Here is an 18,328-nt window from a genome sequence, read left to right on the forward strand (position 1 = left end):
AAACATCCTAATTATTCAAACTGACAATTTAACGTTAAATTTTGTTTCAAAGGTGAACACTTTTTTATTTTTGTACTTTCCTAAGTTATTTGTTGCTTCCTCAACTGCGGTTTTTCGGTGCGATTGCTCCTGCACCTGCACAACTGCTTCGACCGATTAACACAGGTCCGACCTGAAGTACTAAATTTGCAGTTGTCGCTCGGCCTACATCGCACTGTATGCCAAAACTAATCCGGCAGCTGATCAAGTGGCTCTAAATAATCCTTTCAAGCTTGCATAAAGCTGTCGAAATGAATTTTCGAAAGACCGCAAATGGCGCACAGCAGACAACAGCGCTCTGGTGATAACACGTCTCGCTGACCACACAACCACGTTTTTTTACTACTCTTGGTTTGAATGCGTGTAAAGCACTTGCGTAGTTGAGCATGTTGGGCTTCTTCGGCACGACAAATTTACGTAAGCACCCAAATACCATTTCTCACCCAGGATGTCGAGCAGCGAACGACGTTGTACAGTTTATTTTGTCACCAACAGATGGCTTCACTGTCGGGAAAATCCAAAATAGTGGACCAATCTTAGGGCCACTTTTTGATGCATGGGGCCAATGGGGAGTTCCGCAACTCCTATATCAAGTAACTCTAGTTATGGCAGCATGCTTCATACTTGTCAACATTGTTTGGCAAAAAGGAAACGTAAGACACATTTGAAGTAAAACATCAAACACTCATTCTCACTAGCAGTATTCCTTAATTGAAAATAAACATGAGAGTACTTTTCCCAATCAAAATTATATGTTAACCACAAATTAAAAAGTGGGTTCGCCCTCCATCTTGGATCTTGTGGTTCGAGCGCCAAGCCAATCATCATCAAAAGGTCCGAACAGATGGCCCGCCAGTAGTGCGAATACGGGAAAATTGAATTCAGCAGACCTCAGTTGCGTTTATCATTGGTAGAGAGAGGGGGAAGGGGAATAACTTATTGTATTTGTTGATTTTTACAACATGGTTGGTGCCCCCTAACCCAGGGAGCTGGTGGCTGCGCTGGCAGAGGACTGATACAGGAGGGGAACAGTGAGAGGTGGGCGGGTGAGGGGAGAGGCAGTTTCGTGGCTGGGGCTGCAGAGGAAGCGAGCAGATATGCGGCCTATGTTCTGTTCATCTAAATGACTCGTGAGGGCATTTCTAACTATACCACCTGTTAAACACAAAAAGGTGGCCTCAACGTGCATGCACCCACATTTACGAGGGAAAAAAAAACGCCTGCGCTACGTTCAAACATTGCATGAGCACTGTAATGCCTCGAAGCTATGGGGAGGCCATGCCCGTGTAGCAAAGGACATGGTTAACTTCGTCAACCTGAAACTTTTTAATGTGCACAAGAAGCCTGTAAGATGTTTCCGTATTTCGCCTGCATCAGAAGCACTGCCTCTGCAGCCAAGAATAAAACTCGCACTCTTTGAACGCCTCTGCCGCTGTACGGTTGAGCGCCGGGATCAAAAGGAAACAAAAAGTGCCTCTCACCAAAAACCCTCCATCTGACATCGTGACCCTGCTGTGGACACCTGCCTACACAGGAGGAGGCGCTAGTGAAGCGGTGCACATAGGCGCTCGCAAACTGATTGACTGAGTTGCCATTTTCACTATGCCTTCACGCAATGCCCCTGCAGGCAAGCCAACTTCCCTCCTACAATGCAGGGATATTGCACTCCACTACAGCCTCCGTTGATACCCACCCCCGCACCCACACCTCTCCCTGGAGGCAGGCCACATGTTGCACTTCCTACAAACACACTTCCCCACACCGAAAACGTGATACACATCACCCACACCTCATTACTACCCCCACCTGTCCAGCCTTCCAGGCACTCGACACTCACTGCCATTCCCTCTGCGAAGTCCCCGCAGACCCTTAGCCCCGCCTTCCCCCTCCCCTAACCTCTGGCAGCAGATGTTGTGCGACCTGGTGGAGTCAAGCTGGCACCCTCGATACCTGATCCTGAAGGACCAATGAAGTCTTTCTATCTACTATCCATGACATTTTAATGGTTAGCACAATGTTTTGGAAAGGTTGAGGCACTTATATCAACGCTCAAGAAAGAGAGAGGGGAGGAAGGCACCTTGACAGGACAGGACATGCATTGGTATACTCGGAAACAAGTTAGGAGTGGAAATACCCAGCTCATGTACGGTATCACTCCGCCTAAGCGACGAACCCGGATGCCAACGGGTGCGCACACGTTTTGAAAGTAAATTGCTATGAATGCGTGATATCGTCTGCCTTTTCTCACATTCATAGTTTTTTTTTGTTGTCGCTGCGGTAGTTTATAAGCATATTAAGTTTAAAAAAAATCACGGAAACAGCTCATGCCATGTTCAGAATATTCCCAGTAATGCACTACTTGCACCGCGCGGAGTAACATCTGGCTGCGGTGATGAGGCACAGTGGCATCTTCCATTCGAGGCTGTCGAGACGGCGAAAAGAAGATTAGAATGCTGGTGGCCGAAAAGCAGAGAGGAGAGTATTGCCTAGGACAGCTATCACCTGTAATGGAAAAAAGAAAGGTATTATGTGCCTAATAAGTTTTTTGTGCCTGCCCTTAGAGCAGCCGTAGTATTAAACGGAGAATGTAAAACATAGGTATATTAGCTTCATTTTAGTTTCATTTTAGTTTTTTTTGGTAAGATGACGTGTCATCACCCCGCTACGAAAGGGATACCACTATCAATCACCATCATCATCGTTGCCGTTCTTAAGCTGTACCCGAGTATATCTACGTGACGTGAAAATGATGAGTGGAAATGCCCCTGAACTTGCTCCTGCCAAGCTCGTCTTTTACGCCGACAAGGAGCGGCTGTCTACCTCAAGGAGACGCTGGCGTGCACATGCCGAGATAAATATTGCGTGACTGTGGAGTGGGACTGGCAGATGTTGGTTGTAAATCATTGCAGTTGGCCTGATATAGCTACATCAACAGTGTTTGTCCACGAAATTCTCTACTGAGAATTCTTGGGTCGGGCAAATTATGCAGCTTCATATTCGTTATGAAATTTACTGGCATGTTTTATGCCTTTCGTACCAACATGCATTTTGTGACACCAAAATGCACAGCAGGTGTAAACGGGCCGTGGGATTGCCCAGTGAAGTAAATTGATTCGGTGCCGTGACATATCGCATGTGTTGTGCCTGTAGATGCTTCTTCGGAAAGTGGTCTCATCTACAGCAGCCTCAAATATTTAATTCGAGTACCTTGTGGCCTCCAGACATTTAATCCTGAGAATTAGTGACCGGGGAGCTCGACCAAAATGCCGGACAGCACGGTAGAAATGGTGACACTAAAAGTTAGTTCTAGCAAAATTTGTTCATGCACTGTGGCTAGCACAACACGGAAGCTGAAACCTAATGTCCGCACCTTGTAATGCCCTCTGACAGCAAAACGAACAGACAAACACAGCCTAAAACTACATTAAAAGCGAGGCCCGCAGCGTAACCGCACTTGTTGCTCCTCCAGTGATAGGCCCCTGCACCGCCGCGCCCTCACGCCAATGTGGTCGTTACGTGTACTAGAGGGCGAACACGATCTGGTCGCGTTTTCCGCCGCAGCGTCCGGTCAGTTTCAGCACCTAAATATATTCTCACATTGTGGGCTGGACCACGGCTGTTAAAGCAACATGGCACATTTGCTGACACAAAAAGACATACCTATATTTTGCATATTGAATACATTTTCTGCACGGCCTAAGCCACAACCACTGATTGTCACTGCTCTTGCTAGAGCTATCGCTTGGGCCACAGTCGTCACTGGCATACACACTATCACCTTAGTTCCATCCATGCTGTTTGTAACGCAGCATTTCTTAAAGTGTTTGCAGACCATCTCACCTGCTATCAGCTTCCATGCCTTGACGATCCACTTAGAAAACTGCACAGCATAAGGCCTACAGACGCAGTCTGTTAGCATTGAGTCATAGAGACCTTCAGCCATACATTCAGCGTAAAGCGCTTGACTTGTGCTTTGAATAGTCTATTCAATGAAACATGAAGAGGCATCACCACCTACCATTCTTGTATGAATGCGGAATACAATTATATACAGCAAAAGGGTAAAAGTTAAAAACAGTTTACATTAAATTAAGCATCTAAAAATAGACGAGCGTGGCCGCGAAAGCTACTGCCTCATTTCAAACAAAATTCAACTCATACCCGTCATCATCATAGATTGAAGTGGTGTTTTCATGGCGTTTTTGAGTATTGGCACTCTCACTCTTTACTCTTGAATGGTGCTTTTCCTTAAAGGAAAGCTTAGCTGACTCGCCCGATATTTTTTCTCAGGTTGTTATATTGTTAAAGTGGGTGTGAGAAAAGAGCACTATTAATGGGATAAGAGTGGTTTATAGCTATTGCTGCTGTAGGGGCCTCATGGAACAATGCACATTGCCGCCATGAAACTGTACCAAAAGAAATACCTCGCATATACATAATCCACACCTCTACTTCACCCCTGAAATATTTGCATTTTATGTGCAGATGATGCGTGCGAAAATACAGATAACTCGAAGAATGGGGACATTGCATGGTAGAGGACATGTGAGCCAAATATCACTTTTTTACAAACAGCAGAAAACTAGCATTGATGCAACCAAGCTTGTAACCAATCGCTCATGGTTATTCTAGATTTCTCCCATAGTGCGTCATCACCACTCGAAACTTTCGCCATTTTCTGTGCAAATGGGGAACGGTAGAAGTTTAAGAACAGTGTCGCTACCCTGTACATTTTCCCACGCTAAGATTTGTGACATCACAAGTTGTGAGCGGCAGAAAGGGATAGGTTGAGCTTGTTTAAATGCTTTTCTTACCAGAACACTAAAATGAGATTAAGGACATCTAAACGTGTAAACAATGCACCTGGAAAGTTTTGCTGAACACATTCATTAAAAAAAAAAAAGGCACAGGCTCCACCTTTTTAAACGATTCACAAAAAGGCTGTCTTAGTGTCAAAGGTCATGAAGATTGTTTTGGTTTCAGTAAAATCTTTGACCTTCATTTACTAGTTGAGTCGGAAGATTTGAGGCCCATTCACATTGGCTACTGGAGTGATAGAAGCGACGTGTTTTCCGTCACTTTAGTTACGTGGCGATTGCTTTGGTCATTTAGTTCTGACCAATTTTTGTTGCCGCGACATAAATCGCGGCGCTTTTGTCGCAAGTGTGAACGGGCCTTTATGCTCTTTCATCAACACAGCTAACGACCAACTGTTATTAGTGGTATATTTGTTTTTGCAGCACAGTATGGATTATGTATTTTTCTCTTTAGTGTCCAGCGCTCATGTCTTGACTAGGTTGTAGGTTGAATGCGTGAATGCAGCAATGTTCGTGTACCACGCTCACATGCACATAAATGTATAGTACCTGGTTACAAAATGATCCACACTTCACAGTCGTCCAGTGTTCGTCATTGCCAGGCTTTTCCTATCTCCAGCTCATAAAGACTTAAATTTGGTGCACTTATGTATAATAACATGCTGGGAAGATGGAGGAATATTTGTATATTATTGCGATAACACCTTGTCACTGTGTACAGAATGGGCTGGTTACTCAATATCTGCTAATTCAGTGGATGTGCATTTTGCAGACAGCGACGGATTTCAGAGCCAAAACTGCAGCAGTGCAACGCCACAAATTTTGGGTCTTTACTAACACTGGGAAGGTGCCACCACCGGTTTACAGTAACAGTGAAGGCAATGAGCTGGGGCGCATTCAGCAAGCACTCTCACATAGTAAATAGTAGGGTGCCCCCCATTCATTGAAAAGAATGGTATACCTGCAACAAATGCATACTGCCAGTGATGACCTCAGGGGCAGAGACTGGTCAGCCCAACAAGCTACGGAAACAAATATGATAGGAGTAACACTTAGGGACAGGAAACGAGCATCTGGAATGAGGGAGCAGACTCGAATGTAAGACACCTTAGCTCAGTTAGGAGAAAGTGGAGGTTGGATGGACGTGTAATGTGGAAAAGTGACAACCGGTTGGCCACCGTGGTAAAAGAATGGCTAGCGAGAGTTTGGGACTAGAAATAGAGGAAGACAATTAACTCTTTGGAGGGATGGATAAGGAAATGTGGTGGCGAATGTTGGGTTTGGATAGCACAGGATAGGAGCAGTTGGAAGTCTATGAGAGAGGCCTTCATCCTGCAGCGGACGTAAATAGGCTGATGACGATGACGACAGATTCGAATGTACAACGATGGCCTTAATGATAGTGTGCGCGTAACGAGGCGCAGCAGTTCTGCAGACCTTACAACATGGACTTTATTTCATGACCTCTATGTGTTTCTCTAAACACCCCTGCACACTACGTCGCCTGATTTTGCTAACAGTATTTGTAACAGCTTGGGCATGATTGTACTTCACAGCATCCACCTTACAAGCACAGAGCAGTCGTCCTTCATTTTTATTTTTTCTTTACCTCTTTGGCCTTTCCTGCTTAGCGGTAACAGTCTTCAGAAGGAGAGAAAAAATTTCCAGCATAGGCCTGGCTGTTTAATGGCATGCAAAAGGGCAACACCCAATGGCCAGAGAATACGTTTCGACCTAAGATTGTAATGAACCCTAGCTCATTTCCCTGTTTTTTGTGTTCCTGAATTCCCACTCCGCATTGCAAATCCCAGCTCTCCCGTGCATTGGTACGCCTCCGTTAGTATGGTGAAGCCATCATTAGCTGCTGATTGCCCACTGCAGGGCATAGGGCTTTTTCTAGTGACTGCTACTCACTAATTTCCCATGTCAGGTGAATTCATCCTTGCATTTTCTTCCCATTTACTGCACAGGCAGTGTATTGCAACAGGCGTGTGACAGGTGCGCAAAGTTTTATTCTATTTATTCTATTTTACACTTTTTTTCTTTATTTCGTTTAGTTTGGGAGGCCCCTACTTGAATGGTGATGCATACTCAAGCCGCTGCGCAGAGTGCAGTGCCAACGAAAACACATTCCGCCGGTTTTCAGGGCTTTACTGGTGACTCGGTGACTACACGCCGATGTGAAAGTGCCGCTCACGAAGAAGGTTCTGGTGCGGGGCCATCGCCTGGTTCTTCAGGGGCAGTGGCAGCCTTGGAGTGGCTCGCCAGCAGCTGGGTGAGCCTGTTCTGGTGGTGGGAGGTGATTTGGAGCGTCCTCGATGCGAGCGAGGAGAGGATCGCGCACGTCTGCCCCTGGAGGTGCTGGATGCTGGGCACCGTGCTGAGCCACTGCATCTCTTCCCTGTTCAGGAATCGCCCGTGCACTATGCCAGCTGGGTTGCACACAGGGAAAGAAGGGGAGAGCTGTGACATCAAATTCCAATGCCAAAACGTAGCAGCTATTACACACTTGGCTGTGCAGTGAAAGCTCGTTAATTCGAACCAGGAGGGGAATCCATCTCAATTTGAATTAATAGAAGTTGGAAGTAAATGAAAGTAAGGAGCAGCACCAGTACACCACGACTGGGAAGCAGTAGGGCGTGAAAAAATCATGGCGGTCTGCCTTTGCCTATGAAGGTGACACTTTTTGCTCAAACAGGTGAATGTGGCAGAAGGCCATTTCTTCGCCTTGTTCATAACTGGAAAAGAGAAGGGCAGCATCAATACAGTCGTGATTTCCTCAGGTAAGGACTGCACTGGTGCTTCCCCCCCCCCTCCCCCCTTATCCTCCCCGTCACTGGCAGCGGACTTGCAGTGTGTTTCTGACATGAGAAATGGTGTCTTCACCTGTCAGCGCACCACACACTGACACACTGTTGTTCTTGAGCCCACATCAACGAAGTCCCCAAAAGAGACGGGTTCCAAAACATTTGCGATGAAGCCATCTCCGAGCGCAACTTGCTAGTTTTCTTGCAGAGCTTGTCTGCCGAAGCCGCAGTGGTGACACGAAATTGCTTCTGTGATTACTGCCACTGGCTCTCGAGTACGCCATGTAAGCAGCGGGTGCATCTCTCTCTGGTCGTGTGCCAGGTGCCGAGCTCCAAGGTGATCCGCATAGTTTGAATGTGGCGGGACCTACTTGTGTTCAGGCTGTCCTAGACATAGGCTTCCATGGAGCTTGGCTGGATTAAACTGCACAGCTTGACTTATCTATGAGTTTGAATTATTGAAGTTTGCATTAACGAGCTTTCACTTGTACAACTTGACTGGGAATGTGAGACATGTACAGTCACATTCGACTATATCGAACCCGTTTACATCGAATTATTTTTTATATCGAACTATTTCTGGTCTGGTGTACTTGTGGTGAGAATATATAGCAAAAAGTATGCTTATACCGAACAGGAGTACCAGCGACTGCTGATATATTGAACCCAAAATGATGCAGAAGTCCTCCCCAAAGTTGGCTTTCCCTTAAGGCGGAGAAGAAATTCCACTGGCACACCCCTAAAAGTGGTTTAGCCTGGCCGCTCATAAGCAGTGGGCAGCTTTCTCACCTCCTCCCCTTTGCTCTCCCTATCGTGACCGTGACTGCACCACCAAGCTGTGCAGGGTGAGCCGTCGACACCCCCCCTTGTGAAAAATTATCCTGGCCCACCTGCCATGGTTTTATTTTTTATTTTTTCGTTTGCGGCATTCGCGCTTTGTGGGCTTTCTTCTGAAGGGTTGCTATGGTGGCTAGTGCTAGTGTCACTAAATGAAGACTTATTTTGTGACTCTATCTAGCGCAAAGCGCCAGAATTTGCCTGTCGCTGTGATGCTGGCATTCATAAATCGAGCTGAACTCAGATGAGAAGTTGGATGTGCCCACGATGCACGAGATTCTCGAGAACACCTTCTCGAAGTAGGTTCTGGGCAGGTGCGCTAAAGGAACCACCTAAAATTGCATCAAATCTGCGAGCTTGTGCATGCCAGCGATGTCTGAAAATCCTGAGGAGTGCAACAAAGCCACCGCCGGTGTTGCCAAAGTCTGGAGCCAGCTGACGGAATTTTCAATCGGCGTTGCCGGATCAATGGTCGGCGAGTTTGTGAGTGTGGACGGTGGCGTCGCGACCATGGGAGAGTTTGGACAACGCCGCCTGTATAAACATTGCCTAACGCGTGAGCGAAAAATGGCCAAACAGCCACTCTCCTGTTACTCTCTCCTACCCTTCCCTGCTCCGTAGCCTTCCAGCGTGCTTTCGTGTCCGCCAGCCAGCGCCGCTTCTCGGAAACTATGCAAAATAGTGGAAAGTTTGTTTAGCGTTCCCGAGGCGGCGCTCCTACGCCTTCTTGTTTTTTACCATGCCTGTCTGTCTTGGTCTGTCACTGATCCTTTGTCACGAAGCAAAATCCCTTGCGCTGCCGCAGGCTGATGCTGGCTTTGCGCGCTTTATCTACTCGGATCACAGGCCCTGAAATTTTCTGAGTGGGGCATCCCACCTCTATCCCCTCCGCATTTATGTATTGTTTTGACCCCGTCGTTCGCACTACGCATCGGTACGCACTTCTAAAATTGAGGACTGTACTGTAGAAGCGCCCGGACAGCGTGGCGGGATGACAGCTGCTTATCCTTTTGTTTCCTAAAATTTTATGAAGTTTACAAGCACGTGATATTATTGGAAAGTAATCGTAGAAGTGAGCGCCTGAACAAAAAACGTGCACGCAAGTTTTTCTTCTCTAAATACTCCAGAAAGACAAATATCAGTAAAATAATGGCTGCCCCAGCTGAAAATATTGTTTTTCTGTTAGATATATGTCTACCCGACAATCAGTATGTTCTTACACTATTTCAGTCCGCCTCCGTCTTTATCTTTGGAAAAATGCATCAAGTATGAAGCGAGCGACACGTTGAACGAGATCCCCAGTGCGCCACAGAACTAGCGCCCCGTCGCGGCTAAGATGTAAGCGAAACGGCCCTTGAAGCCCAACAGGCAAGCTGACAGACACACGTCGTAGAAGTGGGTGCAGCGTTCGCGACTCCCGAGCAGTGACGTAAGGCGGGATGTCCGCCGGCACGCGCCACATAGCGGATCAGTGCCTGAACTAAGCGTCCCTACCCTTCCCATTGAAAAGCGCGCGACGCGTCAGGCAATGTTAATACAGGCGGCATTGGTTTGGAAGACTACCTTGCCTATACGCAACGAGTTTGGCATTGCTTGGCACGCCGTTAGGCTCAATGTTAAGGCTGTCCAATGTTAAGACTTAATATAAGCCTTCGGACATACCCACTCTGCATGATTGTTGGCCGGATTTTGTCTTGAAGAAGGCAAACCTGTTGCGTTGTGGGGGGAGAGAGAGAGGGTGGTGGAGGGGCAATGGTGCTTTTGTGGCTTGGGGGGGGGGCAAGTACCGCTATTGCAAACCCCTGCCAACGTCATGCCACTCTGGTAAACTGACCTGGACAGTGACGGCAGACAATCGGGAGCTCACGGCTGATTGACCAATTCTCGTATAACCATTCAGGGGGGACTGGCCAGTGATAACGACGGGAGCATCGGAGGCTCATGGTGAATTTACCAGTTCCCAGTGGAAACCGCAACCTTTGCTTTCGCAGATCAACGAGAAGTGGTGCTCTTGCAATCTCGCATCAGAAAAGAAAGCTTAGGCGCCCCCGTAGCTCTTTTGCTCAATATGGCACACTGCACCAAGTTTTATACAGCTGGATCTTCGATGCCAGTGATTAACCAGAGTTGGGGAAAAGGTCCACCAAAAAGTTTTTCTAAATGTTTGAACAACCGCACCTTCTACGTATTTATAGCAAGGGACACTATTTTGGTGAAAAGGCAGACAAGAGCATTTTGCAAGCAACCAATGGCAGTACTTGTTCCACACGCCAGAGATAAAACAGCAACCAGGGGAATAACATCTGCTAATTGTCGATTGACAGTCGAGTTGATAATACCAGTGCATACTAGTGCGCAGTCTGACCATTCTATGTTATGCATGCATTAATGTGAAATACCATAAACGGAACAGCAGAAAAAAACATGGACAAAAAAAAAAAAAAGAAGTGACCTACACAGCGCTTGTGTATGCTTTTTTTTTTTTTTTTGCACTGTTTCGTTCTAACAAGTAAAAACTCGCCCAACTACATGCTGCGGCAACATGACCACTCTTCAGTTCAATAATAGCAAGGCTGGGAAAATTATTAGCTTCAAAGATGGTCACATGCACACTGGAAACTACCCCTAACCACCGCATTTGCCTTTTTTATTGTTCCTAGGTCACTCAGAGGAACATGGAAGTGAATTTCTCAGTTTCATTTGTTTCATTGTTTGAATATTTAGCAAAAGTCCTTAGCCTTAACTGAAAGGCAGCCACAGCGAAAACACCATGCCACTGCACCAACTGCCACAATGACTTTGCGCTGGTTTTTCAGGTGTTCTCAAGCTATTTGACCCTTAAAAATATTTATTTTCACCAAATTCGTGGTTAACACCTACTTTAGTCACATTCACACACAGGTTGTAGACGTTAAGCATGCCAGCAATTCGCTAAATTTGGCTCTGCGAACTAACGCATGTGTTGCCATAGCTGACATAGCAAATCCATGCGAGGTCAACTACACTTTCAAATGCGGCATTATTTTAAGAAATGCAGTAAATGAGCTAAAAAACTCACAACAGGGCCTAATCATTCTAGACTTTATTTTGGTACGGTAATTAAATAATGCTTGCAACTCACTTGAGTGTTCCCTTAGGTGTTACCGCTGCTGCAAGTTATCCGCACTGACCGTATATGCTACCCAGACTGCCCTAGCTAGTGTAATGTCGCATCGATCTTTATATGCACTTCGCTGGAAATTTTGCCCATGTTGGATGCGATAAATAGTTGCAGGCATGATAGATGTATTGCATAAGTTGCAATGACAAGAAAGATAAATCACTGCAACAATTTGTCTCTCTCACGAGTCTTGATTGAAAAGTAAGCTCAGCAGTTCCAAACCATTCACAATTTTCTCATCTAAGGGAAAGGTTACAAAAATGCATTAAAAAGGTGCAGAATATGGCTCCTGCAATTTCACCATGTGAGCTGCCATAGGAGGCAGAGAGGTGGCAGGTAGCTATTCATAAAAGCCAACCATGCAAGGAAATGAGGAAAGGCACTTAAGTGAACACACTATCAATCACTTCCCACCAATGTAACGTACAGCCATGAGTTTGCAGGCCACAAGCGCAGCGGCCACAACCAACCACTGCATCACCTGACGGCACATGGATGTTTATACTGCACAAAGCAGAAGCACATCCTATTAAAATCACACAGACATGCCAAGGTCGCTTGCTTGCTTATGGTACCTATTTTTCTAGATACTGTCGGCAAGGGAGTTGTATTTGGTTACCTTGTTTGCATCTGCCAGTGGTTATTTCTCCACCAAAAATAGCAATGCGAATCGCACACAAGCTGCTACCCACCGAGAAGAAGAAACTGTGGCATCTTCTTTGCCAGCTTGAAGAAGGTCCGGACATCATCTTCAGGACTAAGAATAAGTGCATTGCGAGACCTTGTAAAAGGCAGTGCAGACTCGAACTTGGTGCCCGTGATGGCCAAGCGTACAGTTTCATTGTTGTACGCCTTCAGGAAAAAGTTCTGCAACAAAGAGGCCAGCTTTTTGTAATCACGTCCTGACATCCCCTTGCCAGTGGTGAAACCTCCAAGGGCTTGTCTAGATGAAACGCCCCATTTCTGAAACCCCATTTATGCCTAAGAGGTGTGAGTGAGCCACCAAATCTCCCAGGTGCTTTCAAAGAATTTTTGCTGACATGTAAATTGCAACCTTCTACTGGACCTGCAAGGTTCTTGAACAACAGCTGAATCCTGTCCTATAATAATGCATAGCAAGGTTTTGAAGGTACGTAGCACTTGCTGTGAACACAGAGAATTGCACGGGGGGAAAAAAAAAACGTAGACTTTCACGAGAATACGGCGCTTCTCGTGAAAGTCTACGTTTTTTTTCCCGTGCAAGTCTCTGTGTTCACAGCAAGCGCAACGTACCTTCACAACCATGTTACACCAACTAGCCCAACATCAAGCTTTACTGAAATGCATAGCAGCACTCACTTGACGCGAAAGAAAGACAGCCTTCAAAGGCATTGTTTCGTGGAAAAAATAAAGCTTACCTTTTTGAACAGCATGTTGTGTATTTTTCTTCTCTCCTCCATGAGCATTGGGTTTTCATGCATGAAGCATATTAGCTTGGCTTCGTGCAGTTCGTTACGGAGGATGTTGGCTCTGATTCTGTTGTATGGGTGTGGCTGAGGATGAAGACGGGAGAAAAATGATTCATATTTCACGACGCCTGCGAGGCGCCTGCCCAGAATTGTATTAAAACTTATAAAAAGGGACGCTGCGCCGGTAAGTTTTCAAACTGAAGCTGGCGCATGTTTCAACGTGCAAGGCAGAAGGGTAAAAGAAATCCGAAGAAAAGAGCGATTTGATCAAAAACTGCGATTTCGACCTAACTGCATATCCCAAGCTTCAGAGTACGCAGATAAATGGCGTATTCTGTACCAAAGCAACGTGTCCGTTTAATCACTTCTCATTTTTGTCGACATCGAAACTGCATTGATTAGTCCATGGCTTAACACACGCTTAGCGAGGTTAAATGCCTGAATCAGACCAACTCACTTGTACTTACTGCACGTAGCAATTCATTCACATGAGGTAGACATGCGGAAGTGCTTAGGTGTTAAATTCACAGCTTTTAACGCACCTCTCTTTCCAAGTCGACTCGAGTAGCAAGGGAGCACGTCTCCCAGAGCGGCTTCGAACACCGAGGTATTATGGGCTTGCACGCTTCGAGGATCGCCTTCTTTTCAAAATGTGGCTCCCTCGGGTTGCGCCCGCGAATTCGCCGATGCCTGACTTGAGCTATCAAAGGGCACGTAATTCCTGCAAAAAGGGAAAAAGCAAGTTTGCAAACTATTTGGCGTCACAAGGTGCTTGCGGACGATCGGTACACTGTAAAGTGATAACGCACAATGAGTTGTAACTAGACTGCTTATCAATACAGGGAACAAGTACGGCACGCATTTGTTAAATAACTAATATTATGCTAAATTTCGTTGCTACTTTTACAAATAAAAGCTTACTCGGGTTGAGTTTCACAACGGCGCTGAGCGCGGCCATCTTGCTTATTTGGATGCTTATGGCGATTGGACGACGAAACCGACGAAACTGTTTCGAAACTGAAAAAGGCAAACCGAAACCAAAACCACCAAAATCTATATGACTACATTTACAGCTTGCTTGACTGCATAGTCACTGCGCAAATACCTCTGTCACAGTCATATAAGGCGTGAAATTCTGTCTTTGTTTTGCGTCGGTAAATTATTTGAGTAAAATGAACGAATGTGCGCCGCAATCGCTCATTTATAATGTGTTAAGTAAATAATCGCCTTGGGAACGTATCGTTTAATTACCATCTGGTTCCATATATTGGTAGCAACAGTACTCTACCGCGGATTATGGGCGGTGTGGACAGTGTGGACATGGAGAAAAGAATGAGTGTGTAGAATTGAACAGCTATCCAACCTTCTAAAACGAATTCTTTTCCTGCTCACATCTAGGAGACTACTATTTCCCAATCTTTCCTCGGAAATGTCTGAGGCATCTCATAGCTTACGAAAAGGCGTGCGATTGCGCGAAGCTGCTGATTCAGATATGTAATGGGGTGACGTAAGAGGTGTCGTCAGCAAGCACCGCGCGTGGCGCCAACGGCGGCGCCACCGTCGATATCAACAACGGGGGGAGTCCCATTCCTCGCTGGCTGTCGGCGGCCGGGAGCGGGCAGTGGGCGACTCACTCATCGGCCGTCGCAGCCAACGGCAGGTCCGTCAAGCAGCCCCCTATGCCCCAACGACGGCCAAGTCCAGGACCAAGCCCACTTGCCCAAAGGACCGGCATGCCAAATTCCACGTGAAACTCTGCCGCACACAAAATTCTAGGAGCGTCCGCACGACCGCAGTCAAACGAGGTCTCCGAGCCGAGTGCAGTGTTACGTGGGGCGAGCAAAGCTTTGCGTGTTCCGCGCGAGTGACAGGTCTCGTTTACATGTGCTTCGTGTGTGGGGTCCCGTGCAAAACTTCGACATCAACATGACTCGGATACTACTACTCGCCGTTGCCGCGCTGATCTCCGCGGTTGCGAACAGCGAAGATATTTACACCGACCAGTTTGTGGTTCACGTCGACGGAGGTGCCGAGACGGCTAGGGAGCTCGCTAGGAAACACGGCTTCGACTACTTGGGAGAGGTAAGAGCGAAGCTTCGCTTGCCGAAGTGCCCCTTCCTCTAGTCACTGCTCTTTCAAGGAACTTGTCACAAAAGTTTTCCCGTTGAAACTAACTCGGGCGCGCCGTGCCTGGCCACCGGACATGGGTTCACGGCGTTAGGAAGCACATCCTCCGTCGTCGTATCCTTCGCCAATGCTTGGCGTCGTGTCTTACGGTCCCTCCTTCCCTTTGGCGTTATTTTACTTATCTCATGCCTGAACCGGTTCCCGTACTTTACGCCCCTCCGCGTGACGTCTTCTTTTTATTGTTTGTCTAGAGGCTGTTCGTTTCTTTTCTGTTCCTCCGGTTTATTTTTATCTTGAAATTTGTGACTAGTTTTTATTACCGTCAGAGAGGCACGTTTTTACGCCGTGTCACGACTTCGAAAACGCGTCGTCTGGGTATTACGTGCGTACGCATCATCCGGGCGGCGGCCGAGCGCAAACTTGTTCACCGCTCGCGCTAACCGCAGATTCCTTTCTGCGCTAGCTGCCTCCGATTGCGTGCTAGTGACTTTCACAGACTAGTCTGAACGACACTCGAGGTTTCCCATCTTGGAGCGGCAGTGCGTATCGACCGCCGCCGTGCGACTTGTGCGGGAAAAGTTTCTTACGGGACTCCGGAACAAACTTCGTCGTCTGCAGCAGGCGAGCGCAGCTGCGCTGTTATCGATCATACATAACAAAGCCCGATGCTCTTGTGCTGTCCGCTGCGCTCCGTCTGGCTTCAGTTGTAATTCGCCTTTGTATTGTGCTGCACAATGCCTTATCCCGGCAGAACACACACAGTTGGAGGGCTGCGGCTGTCGTTAGCGCGCTGCGTTGCTCTCCCCCGCTCAAGATCTGTTCAAAATGGGCACTCAGCCATCCAAGTGCGCGTGCCACTAACGAAATTCCCGTTATTGCTCTCCTTTAAATTCGGTTTTTTTAATGAGGCTATTAAACTAAAACGTAAATATTGAGCTAAAAAAGGGAGCCCGACTGGGAACTCTTCGTTTACTTTCGGTTTAGCCTAAACCAAGTCTCCCCGCATAAAACTGAGTGCATCTAGAGCACAGAGAAACTTAAAGGGGTCATCAAGACAAAATCCAACTTTGTTTTGTTTGAGAGAACTAGACGTTGGTAGTTCACTTAGTTGCATTCCAGCCGCGCAATACGTTCTTTGGAGCGAAAAGCGCAAGAAATATTGAACAACTTTCAAACATCACTAGTGACGTAATAGGGTCAGGAGTGACGTGTTATGGACCGGCAACGAAAACATTTTTTTATCAGTGACTTGTTCATGCGCGTTAACGCTGAAGTGGTACGATCAAACGGCACTAGAGCCCTCAGTGCGATTTCCCAGTCATGTTTTTCAGCGGCCGCCAATCGCACAAACAAGATTCTGTGACGTCATAGAAAAATTGCCGGAAAGTGGCTAGGGGGTCGCCACAGTTGAATGTTTTCTTTAATATCTCCATTTGTTTGAGTGGATGGATTGAGCAACGCTGAGAAGGGACTAAGTGAAGCGTAACAAACGCGAGCGTTAAAGTTGGCGATAGAATTGGTATTGTCGTTATCGGGACCAAAACAGCCTTTTTAATGAACCGAACTAGTATTTGCCTTGATGGTCCCTTCATAAGCAAAAAAGTACATTGCGCTTCCTAAAAGGAAAACAAAAAATAGTAGAAAAAGAAGTGCAGGAATTTCCCGCGCGTAAGGCGACTTGCTGTAAAAATGGGAGCCCTCGCGCGATAAATGTAGGAATGAATGGCATGTTCACGGAATCCAGCTTGTCTGAAATGCCATCAACTGAGTGCGTGCTCTAAACCTCCTTGATAAGAAGCACCATGCCCGTTATAACAATGGGAGCAAATCGGGTATCACCACATCGCTGCACTTTGTAACTCACCGAAGGTTATGGGCGAGCGGGACTTCCGACACTTATCAGCGCTACGGGTTTGTAGTGTGTATCCAGGAGACATAGTTCCCGGTTTATGCGGTTAATTTTGACCCTCCCTCCTCCCCGACATAGACGGCCACACAGAAGCTGTCTTCAATTACTGTGCAATACAGATTAAATTTCTTGACTTTTCCATGTTTGTGCTTTGCATTGAATAACATACCTCTTCGTTGTCCTGAGTCAAAATAATTCGTTTGTGTTAGTGAAGGTGTGTTTTAACTGTTTGGCTTATGAAATTCGTGTCATTTAACTTGTGATGGAGGGAGGCCTTTGTCAAAATGAAACGGCTAATGAATGGGACTAATTTTTTGTTCATTCGTTAGACGTATGTTTCGGTTTTTAAATGTGTTGTCTATCCTCTTTCAGTAAAGATCTTTTCATTGTTCTATTTATTGCTCCATCTTTTTCGAAATGTTTTGTAAGTCCCTTGAACCCTAAGAATGCGTAAATGAATATTCTCGATTGATATGGGATTAATTCGTTCGCAAATGTTTGTTAACGAATGCATCGTGGCGCTGATCGTATATCTGACGACGATACAGGTGCTAGCATAGTCCGGCCTCCACTTACAGAAAAGATAGTCCCATGAAATAACATACAGCACTGAGCACAGTTGAGCTACTACCATGTCAAGGTTCCGTAATGACACCCCTCTCTCGATATTTCGCAATGTTTTCCGTTTCAGCAGTACAGTTTCCTCAAATGACTCGGAAACGATTATATTATGCTATTTCAGTTCTTTCTAAAATTCCACCTTTGCCGAGAGCCCCTAGATTTTATTTGGAGAGATTGTTTGTCTTCCCTCTCAGAATATACGGTATTTACTCGATGGAAAGAGGAGTTTGTCTTTCCTCCCGGAATATACCGTATTTACCCGATTCTAACCACCCTCTTTTTTATCCATGATCTCGATGCCCAAAGGGAGGGGTTGCTTAGATCCGAAAAAGTTAAATTAATACCCCCTCCCCGCCACTTTTTTCGTGGCCGTGTCTGGACGAGACTAGCGCGAGGAATAATGTTTTATTTTGCAAACATTCAAAAGAAATGTAGGTACAGGCAGTGAACCCACCACCTACATCTGATACTCAATCACCCTCACTGCCATTCGACTCCGTTGTGCCGCTTGGTACAACGGATCCCCCAGCAGGTCGCCTTCTGTTGTAATTGTAAACTTCATA

General features: G+C 46.4%; 2 protein-coding genes across 3 annotated transcripts in view; one reads left to right on the top strand and one right to left on the bottom strand.

Moving 5' to 3' along the window:
- Window positions 1-6,991: 6,991 nt before the first annotated feature.
- On the bottom strand, window positions 6,992-14,182 carry Mrpl10 (mitochondrial ribosomal protein L10). The gene is made up of 5 exons (XM_077700742.1): window positions 14,030-14,182; window positions 13,651-13,829; window positions 13,058-13,192; window positions 12,353-12,527; window positions 6,992-7,288 (listed from the first exon to the last, which is right to left on the bottom strand). Exons 1-5 carry the CDS (start codon window positions 14,064-14,066, stop codon window positions 7,050-7,052), a joined length of 765 nt encoding a protein of 254 aa, XP_077556868.1. The 5' UTR covers window positions 14,067-14,182; the 3' UTR covers window positions 6,992-7,049.
- A 491-nt stretch (window positions 14,183-14,673) lies between these two features.
- Window positions 14,674-18,328, top strand: part of LOC144170756 (proprotein convertase subtilisin/kexin type 4-like) — a 215,056-nt gene continuing 211,401 nt past the window's right edge. Inside the window, exon 1 of one of the 2 annotated variants that reach the window (XM_077700740.1) lies at window positions 14,674-15,190. In XM_077700740.1, coding sequence (XP_077556866.1) covers window positions 15,035-15,190 — 156 coding nt within the window. In that variant the 5' untranslated portion in view covers window positions 14,674-15,034. The remainder of the gene's footprint in view (window positions 15,191-18,328) is intronic. The other variant, XM_077700741.1, reaches the window with a different exon arrangement.

This window comes from Haemaphysalis longicornis, unplaced genomic scaffold (assembly GCF_048455015.1).
Source record: "Haemaphysalis longicornis isolate Haplotype H1 unplaced genomic scaffold, Haemaphysalis longicornis Haplotype H1 scaffold_2, whole genome shotgun sequence".
Classification (NCBI taxonomy): domain Eukaryota; kingdom Metazoa; phylum Arthropoda; class Arachnida; order Ixodida; family Ixodidae; genus Haemaphysalis; species Haemaphysalis longicornis.